Source organism: Theropithecus gelada, chromosome 14, assembly GCF_003255815.1.
Source record: "Theropithecus gelada isolate Dixy chromosome 14, Tgel_1.0, whole genome shotgun sequence".
Classification (NCBI taxonomy): Eukaryota; Metazoa; Chordata; class Mammalia; order Primates; family Cercopithecidae; genus Theropithecus; species Theropithecus gelada.
The window spans coordinates 115,610,379-115,627,051 of record NC_037682.1 but is presented as its reverse complement, the minus strand read 5'-3'; the positions used below and the strand labels follow the sequence as shown (position 1 = coordinate 115,627,051).

The 16,673-nt window shown below is 37.5% G+C and overlaps 1 protein-coding gene and 1 pseudogene across 1 annotated transcript; both read left to right on the top strand.

Annotated features, from left to right (window-relative positions):
• The first annotated feature begins 9,282 nt into the window (after positions 1-9,282).
• On the top strand, positions 9,283-10,215 carry LOC112606849 (olfactory receptor 8B3-like). Its single transcript, XM_025357770.1, has one exon. The coding sequence runs from the start codon at positions 9,283-9,285 to the stop codon at positions 10,213-10,215; it is 933 nt and encodes a 310-aa protein (XP_025213555.1).
• Positions 10,216-14,584: 4,369 nt separating this feature from the next.
• On the top strand, positions 14,585-15,516 carry LOC112605982 (annotated as a pseudogene).
• The last annotated feature ends 1,157 nt before the right edge of the window (positions 15,517-16,673 follow it).

The following is a 16,673-nucleotide window of genomic DNA, read 5'->3' as shown; positions in this document are numbered from 1 at the left end:
ATTTGAAAAGCTTTAAAATACAAATAAAATCAATAGCATTTTTGAAAAAAATAAACTTACTTTAAAATTAAGGTCTATCTTTCAGATTATTTTGAAAACATTAATTTAGGTATTTAAATACAGTTTGTAAAACCCAAGGATGATCAAGTATAAACAAGGCAATTTAGCTGAAAGATTTTTTCTTAGCAACTTAAGCAGTGTATTTGGAATTCATTCAAATGGAACCAAAATGGTATCTTACATGTTTAGCATAGAATTATCTGCCATAGTTTTTGATTTTTTAAAATGTGAATGATGCCAAAGAAATTATAAAAGAAAGTATAGTTCTATTTAAGTTGTGACAGCAGAGTGGGAAAGAAGTAAGCCATGAGATTAATATGTGTCTGTGTACTTGAAGGGGATGTTTCTAAGTCGGGGAGGAAGTTTGGGCCTTCTGGGGATTAACAGAAAATTATTTTTCCCAGTTAAGGACCAGAAAGTTTGTTATATCCTGAATTTGCTTAAAGTGAACTTTCTCTAAATTTGCTGCTATTGCTGATCAGGATTTGGTTTTGAATGAGTGTGATTAGGATGCACTCTGATGAAGGGATGATGAAAGCCAGAAGTAAAAAGGGTGTTTGAGTTCTACATCTCTTTACTTTTATAACCTCAATCTCTATTGAGCCCCATTATCCACTTCTCTGCATGTCCCCTGGCCCCATACACACACACACACACACACACACACACACACACACAGAGTTCTTTCAAGTTTTCTATTTTATGAGACCCCTGCATCACGTGGAATCTCATATTAAAATTTTACAGCCAGATTTAGGTAGATAATTCCTAGTTCCAACTCCAGAGAGGCAGGGATGAGCAGGAAATTCTTCCTGAATCCAGTAAGAGTGAACAGTTGTTCCTTCAATCATTCCTTGTTTATGGAGATGCGACACACACACACCAAACATTTTATACATTACACTGTACAATGCACAAACATCTTGTACATTGTTCATAGCTAAGTGAATATAAACTTGTGAACTTATGGCATTATGCTGTATGTCACAAACAAATGAGGTGTGGTAATACAGTATTATGAAGGTAGGTTTCGTAATACATGTTGCATTATGCACTTGAAGTCAGGAATTTGAGACCAGCCTGGCCAACACGGTGAAACTCTGTCTCTACTAAAATACAAAAATTAGCTGGGCATGGTGGTGGGCACCTTTAATCCCAGCTAGTTGGGAGGCTGAGGCAGGAGAATCGCTTGAACCCCGGGAGGCAGAGTCTGCAGTGAGCAGAGATCGTGCCACTCCACTCCAGCCTGGGGTGCTGCCAGTGGAACAGAATAGAGAATGTCAAAATAAAGCCCCATACCTATAGCCATCTGAATTTTGATAAAATTGAAGAAATTAAGAAATGGGGAATGGACTCCCTGTTTAATCTATGGTGCTGGGTTAACTAGGTAGCCTTATGCAGGAGAATAAAATTGGACTCCTACCTTTCACCGTATACAAAAATTAACTCAAAATGGATTAAAGATTTAGATGTAAAACCTCAAACTATAAGGACCCTAGAAGAAAACTAGAAAATGCCATTTTAGACATTGATCGTGGGAAAGAATTTATGATTAAGCCCTCAAAAGTAATTGCAACAAAAACAAAAATTATCAAGTGGCACCTAATTAAACTAAAGACCTTATGCAAAGCAAAAGAAACTGTCAACACATAAGCAGACAACCTACAGAATGGGATAAAATATTTGCAAACTATTTATCTGACAAAGATCTAATATCCAGAATGTATAAGGAACTTAAACAATTCTACAAGTAAAAAAACAATCACAGTAGGTATAAGACATGAGCAGATACTTTTCAGAAAAATGCAGATCAAAACCACAATTAGATACCATCTCTCACCAGTCACAATGGTTATTACTAAAAAGTCAAAAAATAACAGTTGCTGGTGAGGTTGTGGAGAAAAAGGAATGCTTATACACTGTTGGTGGAAGTGTAAATTAGTTCAACCACTGTGGAAGACAGTGTGGCAATTCCTCAAAGAGCTAAAAACCAGAACTACCGTTTGATGCAGCATTCTAATTACTGGGTATTCGCCTAAAGTAATACAAACTATTCTATTATAAAGACATGTGCATTCTATTATAAAGACATACTTTCATTGCAGCATTACTCACAATAGAAAAGACAGAATCAACCTAAATGCCCACCAATGATAGATTCGAAAAAGAAAATGTGGTACAGATAAACCATGGAGTACTATGCAGCCATAGAAAAGAATGAGATCATCTCTTTTGCAAGAACATGGATGGAACTGGAGGTCATTTTCTTTAGCAAACTGACACAGGAACAGGAAACCAAAATCACAAGTTCTGTGGGAGCTAAATAACGAGAACGCATGGACACATGGGGGGAACAACACACACTGGGGCCTATTGGAGGGTGGAAGGGGAAAGGAGGAAAAGGATCAGGAAAAATAATTAATGGGTACTAGGCTGAGTACATGGGTGATGAAATAATCTGCACAACAAACCCCCATGACATAAGTTTATGTATATGACAAACCTGCACATTTATGCTTGAACTTAAAAGTTAAAAATAAAAGTTTTCCATGTTTCACCAATAATGTCGGTTCAATGTTAATAGATATACCTTATCACACTGAGAAAATTCTCCTCTATTTCAAATTTGCTGAGAGTTTTCTTAGAAATAATGAATGGGTAATGAATTTTGTGAATTAGTTTTTCAGAATCTATTGAACTGACTCTGCTATGTCTCCCTGATTTAATTAATATGATGAATTTCAAAGTTTCACATTTAAGTACTAATGTGCATTCCTGCATAAATACCACTTGGTCATGGTGTCTATATTTGTCATATGTTACTGGTTAAAATGTCTATATTTTGTTATACATTTTTGTGAACAAGAAAAAAAAAGAAGACATACAAATGGCCAAGAAACATGAAAAAGTGCTCAATATCACCAGTCAACAGAGAAATGCTAATTAAGATCACAATGAGATATGCCACTTTACTTACATCAATAGATGGCATCTATTATTTTGAAATAGGTTCCTTTGATGCCTAGGTTTTTGAGGATCTTCTCATGATGGGTGTTGAATTTTATCCAAAGCTTTTTTTTTCACGTCTGTTTAACACGTAGGTGGAGTGTGGAAAACAAACTCCAATACTGGCCATATTACATAGACTTTAACTGAAGAGACATAAATGGAAGTTATGTGTGGAAAACACATTCCAACTATGTGCTAAAAACAAACATGGCCGGGCGCGGTGGCTCACGCCTGTAATCCCAGCACTTTGGGAAGCTGAGGCGGACAGATCACGAGGTCAGGAGATTGAGACCATCCTGGCAAACACGATGAAACCCCGTCTCTATTAAAAATACAAAAAACTAGCCCGGCGAGGTGGCGGGCGCCTGTAGTCCCAGCTACTCAGGAGGCTGAGGCAGGAGAATGGCGCGAATCCAGGAGGCGGAGCTTGCAGTGAGCCGAGATTGCGCCACCGCACGCCAGTCTGGGCGGCAGAGCGAGACTCCGTCTCAAAAAAAAAAAATTTGAGAGTTTAATCCACGAGAACACATGGACACAGGGAGGGGAACATCATACACTAGGGCCTGTCGGGGGGTTGCGGGCAAGGGGAGAGAGAGCATTAGGACAAATACCTAATGCATGCAGGGCTTAAAACCTAGATGACAGGTGGATAGGTGCAGCAAACCACCATAGCACACGCATACTTATGTAACAAACATGCACATTCTGCACACGTATCTCAGAACTTAAAGTAAAATAAACAAACAAAAATTAACACGTGTCAGAATGTACAAGTCTTGTTGCCTTAGCTTTCTCTGGACAGATTTCCACTTTGTTATTTATAAGGCCAGCTGGATTTAGTCCTGAGTTTTATGGAAAGTCACCAGATCGGCATTTTTTCACACTAGTAGTTTTGTGACAAAATATAATTCTTATTTTTATGGCGATGGAAATTTGTAAGAAGGCTTTCCTCTGAAGATCCAGTGTTTCTTCGGTGCTTTGCCATGAGTTATGTTCTAAAATGTGTAGAGAATTTATGATCCAGCAAATCCTCAGAAGCAACACGTTTGTAATATAAGTAGGTTATTGGTACCACAATAGGGTAAACCCCAGGCACTGCACTGCTCTTCTAATAATACACACACTGCCACGTTGTAGGATTTGCTAGGATATGTTCTGAGTTGTAATATCCATAAAAGGTTCATTTCCTTTATACACAGAATTTTCACACTTCGATCTCTTCAGAAACTTCAAAATGTGCAAGTTTTTAGGAAATAAAAAGAAGCCTCAAACATGGCCACTTGGTTTGGGACAGGGATGGACATTGAATGCACTGGTCACATAAAACATGAATTGACAGGTTCTGTTTTTACTTCTCTATCTTTACGCAGAGACTAAGAGAGAAATAGATCCAGATTATGCATCTGTTAATACTTCACAACTGCTGTTTGAGTCTTTATAGTCCGTAGGCATACTCTTTTCAAGATGGGAAAGCAGGGTTGGTGCAAGGATGCTCCTGGAGAGAGCCCAGTGTCTCTTTTTTAAATGACAAGCAGTTGTGGCATTTTCTAGGGGCATTCCTAACTTCAATCCATATAATTAATAATTATCTCTTTCTTTTCTTTCATAACACTACATCATGAATTTCCCTTTGCTTACCTAATTTATGACTCTAGCAATTTTAAAATCAGACGTGATGTACTGGGAAGAATCTAAGCAAAGATAGCAAAGACGAAGCTTCAAACTGAAATGCAAATCTCAATGTTAATGGAAATAATCTTAATTTTAATGCATTGAAAATTCAGTACCTTTTTGGTCTGTTCCATCTCTCTTGCTTAAGAGATACTGTATCAAAACCAAAAAGTCCCATAATTGTGGTAGTGCAAGTTGTTATTTTGTGTTTGGAGGCACTACTTATTTTGAGTATTTTAAAGACATTTAGAGAGTTTTTTGATTAATAAAGGAATCCTCCTTTTTTGCTGTTTGATTAATAAAGGAACCCTCACCAAATAAGTACAGAATGATGCCTTTTCTCTCTACTCAACACAAATAAGTAGGATGCTTGTAAATATATATATAAAATATATATTATAAACATATCAATATATAATAAATATATAAAATATATATTATAAATATATAAATATATATATTATAAATATATATAATATATATTTAAATATATATAAAATATATTTATATAATATTATTAATATATAATTAAATATATATTAAATATAATATATTATTAACATATAATTAAATATATATTAAATATATTATATTTATATAAATATAATATATATTTAAATATACATAAAATATATAAATATATAGTATAAATATATAAAAATATGTATTATAAATCTATATAAATATATAAAATAAATATATAAATATATATTATAAATATATAAAAATAAATACATATTTATTTTATTCAAGCACAAAACATTTTTTGTGTGGAATTATTTTCATTATATATGTATACATATACATACTTATTTATATAATGGGTTGAATATCCCAAGACATATGAATTGATTTAAAGCTTAAAGGATTAAATAAATAGTAAGTATATATTTTAAGAATTGTTAAAAATAAAACTTTTTAACTTTTAAAATAACAAACATATTCACCCAAAAATAAGTATATTCTTTAGGTAAATTAAACAAACACAAGTTTCTGTTGCAAACATTTTTCACAAACTTTTTGTTTGTGAGAGACAGTGCTGCTGCCCTATCTAATAGATACAGCTCTTTCTTCCTTCCTTCCTCTCTCTTTCTCTCTCTCTCTCTCTCTCTCTCTCTCTCTTTCGGAGCCTCACTCTGTCATCTGGGTTGGAGTGCAGTGGGGCGAACTCAGCTCACTGCAAGCTCCGTCTTCCGGGTTCACGCCGTTCTCCTGCCTCAGCCTCCCGAGTAGCTGGGACTACAGGCGCCCACCACCGCGCCCGACTAATTTTTTGTATTTTTAGTAGAGACGGGATTTCACCATGTGAGCCAGGATGGTCTCGATATCCTGACCTCGTGATCCGCCCGTCTCGGCCTCACAAAGTGCTGGGATTACAGGCCTGAGCCACCCCGCCTGGCTTTCTCTGCTTTCTTAATGCCAGAAACTTCCTTTCGTGAGAGAGGGTGAAAATGGGAGAGATTCATTTTGCTAGCTTTCCTTGAAGTTAAATTGGCCATATTACATAGCCCTTAACTGAAGAGATATCAATGGAAGCTATCTGCTGCCTTCAAGAGAAGATTTACTTCACTTTACATAGGGAGGTAAGTGAGGGGAGTCCTCTAGCCTTCTTGTCTGGCTTTCTTCTTTGGATATAGCTGTGTTTGTATGTGACTTTTTTGTTTGTTTGTTTTCTTTTGAGGCATAGCAGCTATTTATGACCATGAGGTGATAAGCCTGAGGACTAAGGCCAATAGACTGAGGACAGTGGAAAGGAAGAAACTGGCCTTTGATTAGAGTGTTTAATGTGGAGTCTACCCTAGGACACTCTAGCTCCAGATTCGCTGTTATATTAGAAAAATAAACTTTTAATTTTAATTCTAGTTTTTTAGTTGAGCATGTGCTCAAAAGACTCAAATTATCTGAAGAGTTATTTCATGGCTTCTCATCAACTATAACTCTGACTCAATTACTTTTTAATTTTAAACCTGGCTGAATTATAGTTTTGACATTTACACTATTATTCCTATGATTTGAGTGCCCCATGGGTAAGGGAGGGCCCTTGGAAGTTCTGAAATGAGAGACAGAGTTGTACTTTCAGACCTCATTCTAGAGGCAGGATAGGTGTTAAATAAGAGGGAATATGAGGGAAATGCTAGAATAAGAGTAAGGAACCACTACAGTAGTGGTTCAGTAGTACAGGTTGAGTAAAACCTAAATAGTGCCTAGACTTGTGTGGTGCTTGAGAGGAAGGAATGGAAGTCATTGTTTTTCTAGACTATTTTTAGCATGTGAGAAATGTAAAAAAGAGTACAGATATTTTCAGCCGGATAATGTAATTTCCATAAATACCTAAGGAGGTACTAGTATATACTCTGCACTGAGCACCAGGAACAAAGTAACAAGCGAGGGAGAAGTGGTCTTTTTCCTCACTGAACTTACAGTTTTAGGGGAAAGCAGGGATTAAAGGAAGAAAATTTCTGACAAGTCTTATGATGGGGGATCTATCAAAGTCATGAAAATACATATAATAAAAGCAGACATTTATTGACTATTTACCATTGCCAGGCAGTGTTCTAATCATTTACTAATATTTTATTTAGGAGTCAAAACAACTCAATGAAAGAAATGCTGTTATTACCATATGTATTTCAGAAATTATAAACCTGAGCACAGAGAGTTTAAGTAACTTTTCAAGTTAGTTGTCACATTTAAGCTCCCAGAAGGGTGCTGGCTGTGGTGGCTCATGCCTGTAATTCCAGCACTTTAGAAGGCTGAAGTGGGTAGATTGTTTTGAGCCCAGGAGTTCAAGACCAGCCTGGCAACATGGTGTAAACCCCGTCTCTGCTAAAAATACAAAAACTAGCTGGGCATGGTGGCACACACCTGTGGTCTCAGCTACTTACTTGGGAGACTGAGGTGGAAGGACGACTTGAACCTGGGTGATGGAGGTTGCAGTGAGCCAAGATCATGCCACCGCACTCCAGCCTGAGTAACAGAGTCAGATCCTGTCTAACAAAACAAAACAAAACAAAACAAAATAACAGAGACCTCCCAAAAAAACCAACCAAACAAAAAAAACCAGAAGGATCTTCAGGTAGAAATTTCTAGTAGTTGTTTAGAGTAAAAAATTTATAAGGTAGAAGGCAATTAAAAGTTGACATATCCCATGAGAAACACAACTGAAGTGAGTTACTGCAATTCTTGAAAATTTTCAGATTAAAAAAATAGAAAGCATGGAGGTAGAACCTGTGGAAATTTTCCATTTAGCAGTTGGGAAGAAATAAGTCAAGCAATATATTTCTCATCAGATATAAAGATGGGGAGATGGGAGTTTACTTTTGGTTTTGCCTTGGAAGATAGATAAGCCCTAGGGTGAAGGGAAAACTTGAGTAAAATTATGAGTCCCTAAGAAACTAAAGATCACGGTCCAGGGTGTAAACACAATCCCCTCATTTCCCTTTTACACTTAGAATCTGTTCTCTGGGGAACAGACTGAGCAAGCTTCTACCCTGTTTATAACCACGTGTGCTATATCGTTAAACTCACATAGAATGTTCTATGACTTATCAAGTGGGGAATGTAATAATGATAAAGACTGTTTCTCTTTTGTATGAGAGGACTCAATGTCATAATCATAAATTATGATCTGTAGTTCATGAAGATTTTCAGGGCATATCAGAAATTAAGTCTGGACTGCATCCTTTTAGTATCAGAGGAACTAAAGTCTCAGAACCTGAAATTGTCCTTCTAGGACCACAGTGGCAAATAAGGATAAGGAAGAACCAAGGTTTTCTGGCATAAAGAGGGTGAGTTTCTGAATTCCCTGTATATTAATGTCCTCCTTGTTTTGAGATGGAAGTTCAGGGATCTAAGGCCCTTTATTTCCCATTCTGTACATCTTGAGATACAAGTGAAGCTACCAGAAGAATCAGTAAAGGGAGAAGAAGGGACATTAGTGTGCCCAGTGGTTGCAGTATCTTATCAGTAACTTCCCTCTCCATGGACAGAACCCTCTCTGTTCTGTGTGTAGTGCTTTGCTTCTGTAACTTGAAATGGTAACTTCACCTCTCCTAGACTCTGGTGCCCTGCTCCTGCATTAGAAACAATGTTTTGGTTTTCACCACACCAGAGTTTAATCTGCATTAGATAGGGGCACCAGATTGCTGAGGTCTCTGCCTCCAATTTTTCTGATGAGGGGAGGAATCAAGTGAAAGAAGAAATGATGAGATGAGAGAGGATCATTTTGTCCTGGTCCACCCTTCTTCCTTATCCCTTGGTCTTTCCAGCAGTCGTGTTTGCATATGGTAGCACTGGGATTCTTGCTGTAGGCTAGGTTGGTGCTGTTCTTTCCTATATTTAGCTTAGTAAGAGTAAAAAGGGGAAGTCAGTGTCACCCAGTATCATGGTGGTAGCAAAGGCTGATTATGTGAGTCCAGGTTGGGCTAGACTTAGATAACCTAAGCAGTATTCCATGCCCTCAGAGAAAATACTGTGGGAAGTTCTGAGTTGTCCTCTAATGCACCCCTTTTCTCCTGTGTCCACAGCTTCCCATAGAGAAGAATGGCTCCTGGAAATGGTTCTTTTGTGACTGAATTCATTCTGGTGGGGTTAACAAACCAATCACATCTCCAAGTGCCCCTGTTCTTCCTGTTTCTAGTAATGTATGTCATCGCTGGGTTGGGAAATTTGGGTTTAGTAGCTGTAATTGCGCTGAACTCACACCTTCACACCCCCATGTACTTTTTCCTCTTTAACTTATCCTTCAGAGACCTCTGTTACTCTTCTGTGTTTACACCCAAAATGCTAATGAACTTCATATCAGAGAAGAATTTTATCTCCTACAAGGGGTGCATGACCCAGCTTTTCTTTTTTGGTTGTTTCATCATTTCTGAATGTTATGTGCTGACATCAATGGCCTATGATCGCTATGTGGCCATTTGTAACCCACTTCTATATTACATTGCCATGTCCCCTAGAGTTTGCTCCAGTCTTATGCTTGGTTCATACTTGATGGCCCTTTCTGGTGCCATGGCCCACACTGGATGTATGCTGAGACTGACCTTCTGTGATACAAACACAATAAATCACTACTTCTGTGATGTCTTCCCTCTGCTCCAGCTCTCCTGCACTGGCACCTACATCAATGAGCTGGTGGTTTTCGTTGTGGCAGGCTTCAACATCATTGTGCCCACTGTCACCATCTTTATCTCTTATGGTTTCATCCTCTCCAGCATCCTCCATATCAGCTCCAAGGAGGGCAGGTCCAAAGCCTTCAGCACCTGCAGTTCCCACATAATTGCTGTTTCTCTGTTCTTTGGATCAGGTGCATTTATGTATCTCAAACCATCTTCTGCTGGGTCCATGGATGAGAGGAAAATCTCTTCCATCTTTTACACCAGTGTGGTTCCCATGATGAACCCCTTAATCTACAGCTTTAGGAACAAAGATGTTAACTTTGCCCTGAGAAAAGCCCTAAGTAGGAGAAAATGTTGATCTGAAGTAGCATCTCTCTGTGCATTACTTACAGGCAGGAAGTCTCTGTATTTTATTACAATAATTTAAGAGGGGATAGTTTTTCCTTTTGTTTCTTATCACGGTGACGGTTAGTTGAGTATCCTCTCAATTTGCCTTTAATGTTTTTAATAATAGGTTTTCTTCCTCCCCATTATTTGTGCATTTTTTTCCTCTTTCATCATTTTTCCTGCTTAATAGTAAAGTTAAGGAACTTTTCATGTTTATTTTTTTCATCAATAGTATGGACTTTCTTGTTTTCTCCTGGAAAAGATGAATAGTTTTACAAACAAACAAGTGAAGTAAAACTAGGATGACAATGTGCCATTGGTAGGTACTGGTATCGTGTCATTGCAAACGTGAATCAGATAACCTGTCCCCACTCTTGTTTCTTCATCCTCCACTGGGCAGCATCGTGTCTCCTTAAATGCCAAGATATACAAGGTTTTACAAGGCCTGTCAAATACAACCGAGTTTGCAGTTGTAAATACTATGCATTAAACTTCTTTTGGCATACATCTTACATTCACCTCTGTACACCCAAGGTAGCTCATGGCACATGACCCATAGAAATTTTTTGCGTGGAAAGGATGTTGAAGCTCAGAGAGGTTAATGATTTGCTTAAAATTATACAGACTCTTCATGAAAAAGCCTAGAATAAACTAATACCCTCCAAAATGATTTTAAGTCTACTATTCCTTCTGGTATACTTTGTGCTTACTTCATTTTATTATATTTATTCACTAAGCACTGAATATTAAATGAGAAAAACATTTCTTTTGGATAGTTGAATATGCCTTGTTTCTAGATGTTATATAAATTTCTTTCAGGATGATTGTTGCTTTATTTGTTTGTTCTGGAAAGCAGCTTTATTTTTCTTTTTACTTGAAAAAAGGAAGTCTGTTGAGGTAGGTTAGGTGAGAGATAATTGGTTCACATAGAGACCTGAAAGTTTTTTACAAGAGTTAAAGAAAAAAGAACTTGAAATATTTTGAAATGCGCATAATTCAGAGAATAGGGGCGTGGAAGGGACAGAAGCCCTGCAACATGTCATTAAGCCATGACCCAAAGAGACACACAGCCAAGAAATGTGAGGTGCCTCTATGGGGGACTATAAATGAGGATTTAGAAACCACATTTCAATATGAATTTGTATCTGTCGTGTAGACTAATCGTCCTTCACAGTCATAAATATTTGATAAAGGTGTAATCCACAATGAGCGTAAATTAATACTGTTTTTGGGAGTTAATATGAAAACACGTGGATACATTTGTGGGGAGCCAGGAAAAGAAAGAACAGAAACTTCAGGAAAAAAATCGTGAGTGGTGATTAAAACACGAGAAGAAGGAATTTAGAAAGTGAAAAGAAAATTGAAGCTCCTACCTATGACGTTCTTCTCTAAATTTGAAGGCCCTAAAAATATTTTGGTGATCACAGAATTTTTCTGAGTATGATGCAAGAAAGCTTAAGTTATCTGATATGAAAGAAAGGTTAAGCCTAAGGGCTGGAGGATTGGGAACAACTAAATCACTCACGGTTTTTTTTTGGCTTTCATTTGCTATTTTCATATGGATTTTAAGGTACTAAAACCTTATATTACAGTTGCAAGAGCAATGATAATTTGAAGGAAATGTTTGATGAATAACCTAAATCATTACAATTTCTTTTCTAAAATAGGATATTGCATTAGTTTCCCTCTGAAAAAAACAGGCAAGAGATGATGGCTCTTAAAACCCTGTAATTTGCAACAACATGTGACAAAAACAAAATTGGAAATCCTTAGTTACATTAACCAATAAAAAAAGAGAGAAGACTTTTCTCGTGATTTTTCTTCTGGCTTTGATATCAAGGTAATGCTGGTCTCATAAATTAAATTTGAAAGTGTTCCCTTGTCTTCAATTTATTGAGTTTGAGAAGAATTGGCATTAATTCTTTAAATGTTTGGTAGAATACACCAGATATCTTTGTTCTTAGTAACTGCCAGTTGTCCAGAGAGAGCAAGATCCAGTCAGCACCCTGAAACAAGTAAGGCAGAAGCCATTTGCGCAGGTAGCCCTCAAATAGTTGGATCACTGGACTTCTGATACACCTCTTTTCCTCCTTAGGGAAATGCTGAGAGCTAGAGTTTGCATTAACTGCTGGCACCTGTGATGAGCCTTGAGGAGAGGTTGCATTGGAAGAGTTCAGTGTATCTCTTTCCCTCTCCAGGGAGAAGCTAGGAGGGCCTTCCTTCCTTCCTTCCTTCCTTCCTTCCTTCCTTCCTTCCTTTCCTCCTTCCTTTTTCCCTCCCTCCTTCTCTCCTTCCCTCTCTTTCTTTCCCTTCCTTCCTTCCTTTCTCTCTTTCCCTTTCTTTCTTTCTTTCTTTCTTTCTTTCTTTCTTTCTTTCTTTCTCTTTCTTTCTCTCTTTCTTTCTTTCTTTCTCTTTCTCTCTCTCTCTTTCTTTCTTCCTTTCTTTCCCTCCCTCCCTCCCTCTTTCTTTCCTTCTCTCCCTCCCTCTCTCTCTCGTTCCCTCCCTCCCTCTCTCCCTCTTTCTTTCTTTCTTTCTTTCTTTCTTTCTTTCTTTCTTTCTTTCTTTCTTTCTTTCTCTTTCTTTCTTTCTTTCTCTCTTTCTTTCTGTCTTTCTTTTTCTTCTTTCTCTCTTTTTTCCTTCTGTTTCTTTGCTTTTCTTTCTTTCTTTCCCTTCTATCTCTGTACTGAGCTATTTTGTCTAAATTCCTACTATGTTTTCACTGGCCCTTAGTGATCAGAGCATGCTGTGTCTTATGTCCTGTCAGTCCTATGAGACAGGCTAGATAGAAGCCAGTCCTTGGCATAACTTGTGGAAAATGTGGGGCATTGGATGCATGGTGTACCCCAATGCCCTTCCCAAGGAGAAGTTTTTATTCCAACTGCATGATGCTCTGCCAGAAATAGGGATTATGGTACAGGGATAATGCAAATGTTCCTACCAGATTCCATGTGGCTGGTTTTATGCTAGACTGGGGTGTAGGAACATTATAACTAGGTTGAGAAGTGTCACAAATAGAATCTGTCCATGAATTGTTGTAGAATTACTTTGTTCATGGGGGAAGGAGGATCTAGGGCTTCCTGTTGCACCATATTGCTGACTGAGAAATTAAAGCTTATTTCTGGCTCTGCATGACTGATGTACAATGACCAGAGTGAAAAGAAAACTTGAGTAAAATATTAAGTCTCTAAGGAAGTAAAGGCAGGTTATGGTCCAGGGTGAAAATACAATTCCCCTGTTTTCCTGTTGCTCTTAAAATCTGTTTTCTGGGGAAGAGACTGAGCAAGCTTCTACCCTGTTTATAACCACTTGTATTATTATCATTAAACTCGTAGTAAGTCTTCTGGTGTCTCATTAAATGGCATATGTAATAACAGTAAAGACTATTTTTTCTGATGCTTGAGAGGATTCAAAGCAATAATCATAAATTAGACTATCTGTAGTTCAGAAAAAATTTCAGAACATACTGGAAATAGAGTTTGGGCTGCATCTTCTTAGAAGCAAAAAACCCAAAGCCTCAGACACTGAAATTGCCCTTTCAGGACCACAGGGTAAGTAATCAAAAGAAAGCACCGAGGTTGTCTGGCATAAGAGGATATATTTCTGAATTCTATTTATATTACTGTCTTGCTTTGAAATGGAATTACAGGGATATAAGATATTGCCTTTTATTTTACACCTTGTCAGTCTTGAGATTCAAGTGCAACTGATGTAAGAATCTATTTAAAGTGGGAGCTGGGAATGTTCAGAGAAAACAGAGAAAGCGTGGATGCAGTATTTTAGTCAGTAGTTCCCTCTCCATGAATGAAAATCTCCCTCTTGTAGATTTATGGCTTTTTCTGTGACTTGGGGTAGTAATGTAACCTTTTTTGGACTTGGGTTCCCTACTTGTGTATTAAAAACAAGATCCTTTGTCCCCACCACACCAAAGTCTAATCTGCATTGGATATGGGTACCAGGTTGCAAAGGTCTCTGCTTCCAATTTTAATGGTGAGGGAGGACTCAAGTGAATGAAGAAATAATGAGATGAGGGAAGGATGATTCTGTCCCGCTTCATCCTTCTTCTCCCTTATTCTATTACTTCTTAAGGGTTAAGTTTGCACTTGGCAGAACTAGCCTTCACTCCATAGGCTAAGTTAGTGCTATATTCGGCTTAGTAAGATTCTATCATGGGTAAGTCAACGCCACTCAGTAACATAGTAGTGGTAAAGGCAGATTCTGTGGGTCCACATTAGTCTAGTTTCAGACAATCTCAGCAATATTCCAAGGTGTGGGAGAAAATACCATGGGAAGTTCTGGGTTGTCTTCTTTTCTCCTGTGTCCATAGATTCCCTTAGAGTAGAATGTTTCCTGGAAATGGCTCTTTGGTGAATGAATTCATTCTGCTGAGGTTAACAGACCAGCCAGATCTTTAACTCCCCCTGTTCTTCCTGTTTCTTGTAATGTATGTTGTCACTGTGATAAGAAACTCTGTCTTGGTAATTCTAACTATGCGGAATTCACATCTTCACACTCCCATGTACTTTTTCCTTTCTAAATTGTCCTTCACAGACTTCTGTTACTCTTCTGTGTTTACACTCCAAATGCTGAGGAACTGTATTTCAGAGAAGAATATTATCTCCTACATGGTTTGCATGATCTAGCTTTTCTTCTTCTTTTTCTTTTTTTATCTCTGAATGTTATATGCTGACGTCAATGGCCTATGATTGCTGTGTAACCATCTGTTACCCACTTCTTTATCACATTGCCATGTCCCCTAAAGTGTATTTCAGCCTTATGCTTGGTTCCTACTTCCTGTCCTTTTCTGGGGTCATGGCCCACACTGGATACATGCTGAGACTGACCTTCTGTGATGCAAACACCATCAATCACTACTTCTGTGACATTCTCCCTGTGTTCCAGCTCTCCTGCACCAGCACCTACCTACATCAGTGAGCTGGTGGTTTTCACTGTGGCAGGCATCAACATCATTGTGCCTATTGTCACCATCTTTATCTCTTGTGGTGACATCCTCCACATCAGTTCCAATGAGGGAAGGTCCAAAGCCTTCAGCACTTGCAGTTTCCACATGATTGCTGTTTCTCTGTTCTTTGGATTAAGTGCATTTATGTATGTCAAACCATCTTCTGCTGGGTCTATGGATGAGGGAAAATTCTCTTCTGTTTTTTATATGAATGTGCGTCCCATGATGAGCTCCTTAATCTACAGCTTAAAGAGCAAAGATGCTAAATTTGCCATGGGAAAAGCTCCGAGTAGGAGAATGTTATTGCCATAAACAACATTTCTCTGTGCATGTAGTTACAGGATGGGGATTCTCTGTATTTTATTATAATAACTTAGGAGGAAATAATTTTTCCTATTTGTTATCATGATGATGGTTAGTTGAGTATCATCCTATCAATTTGTCTCCTGTCTCCAATTCTTATAGTAAATTTTTTTCCCTCACCCTTTGCACATCTTTCCCCTTTTTGTCATTTTTCCTATGTAATAATAAAGAAAGTTTTTCTTTTTTTCCATTGTCATTATGGACTTCCTTTTTTCTTCTAGAAAAAATGATTGGTTTTTCAAATGATCAAGTAAAGTAAAATTAGGATGACAATGTTCTGCTGCATATAAGAACCTGACAACCTGCCTCTTGTCTTTCCACACTGGGCAGCATCATGTGTCCTTTATATGCCGGTGTTTTCCAGACAGACAAGGTTTGACAAGACTTAACAAATACAGTCCACTTTGCCATTTTAAATATACACATGAAGCTTCTTCTGGCATTAATTTTACGTTTACCTTTGTATACCCCAAATAGCTTATATAGATCACCAATATACCAATATTGCATCTCTGAGGTGCTGGAACTAAGAGGTGCTAATGACTCCCTTAAAGTCACGCAATTTCTTTATTTAAAAAGCCTAAAATAAGTTAATAGACTCATGATTTCAAGTCTACTACTTTTTGTGGTATACTTTATTATTTTACTTATTAAACACGAGATACTATACGAGAAAACATTTCTTTTGGACAGTTGAGTGCGCTTTGTTTCTAGATGATAAATAATCTCAGAATGGTTATTGCTTTAGTTTTTTGTTCTGGGAAATTGTTTTTTTGGGGTGTGTGAAAGTGGAGATCTATTAAGCTGGGGTAGTTGCGAATTGATCGGCTCAAGCAGGGAGCTGATGTATTTTACAAAATCAAAAAGCATATTGAAATATTTTCTGATGTTTCCAATTCAGAGAATAGAGGCATAGGAGAGAAAGGAGCCTAGCAATTTGTAATTTAGGCAAGAATTCAAAGAGACACATAGCCAATATACAAGAGGTCCCTCTGTGGGGATTATGGGGATTATCAATGAGGATTTAGAAACCATCTGAAACTCTCAATCAATTTAAATTTTCGATCTGAATTTGTATTTGTTCTGTAAATTACTGTAACTATCTT

What these genes read in the sequence shown, in the direction of transcription:
- LOC112606849 (XM_025357770.1), top strand. Translation starts at nt 9,283, where the DNA reads ATGGCTCCTGGAAATGGTTCTTTTGTGACTGAATTCATTCTGGTGGGG.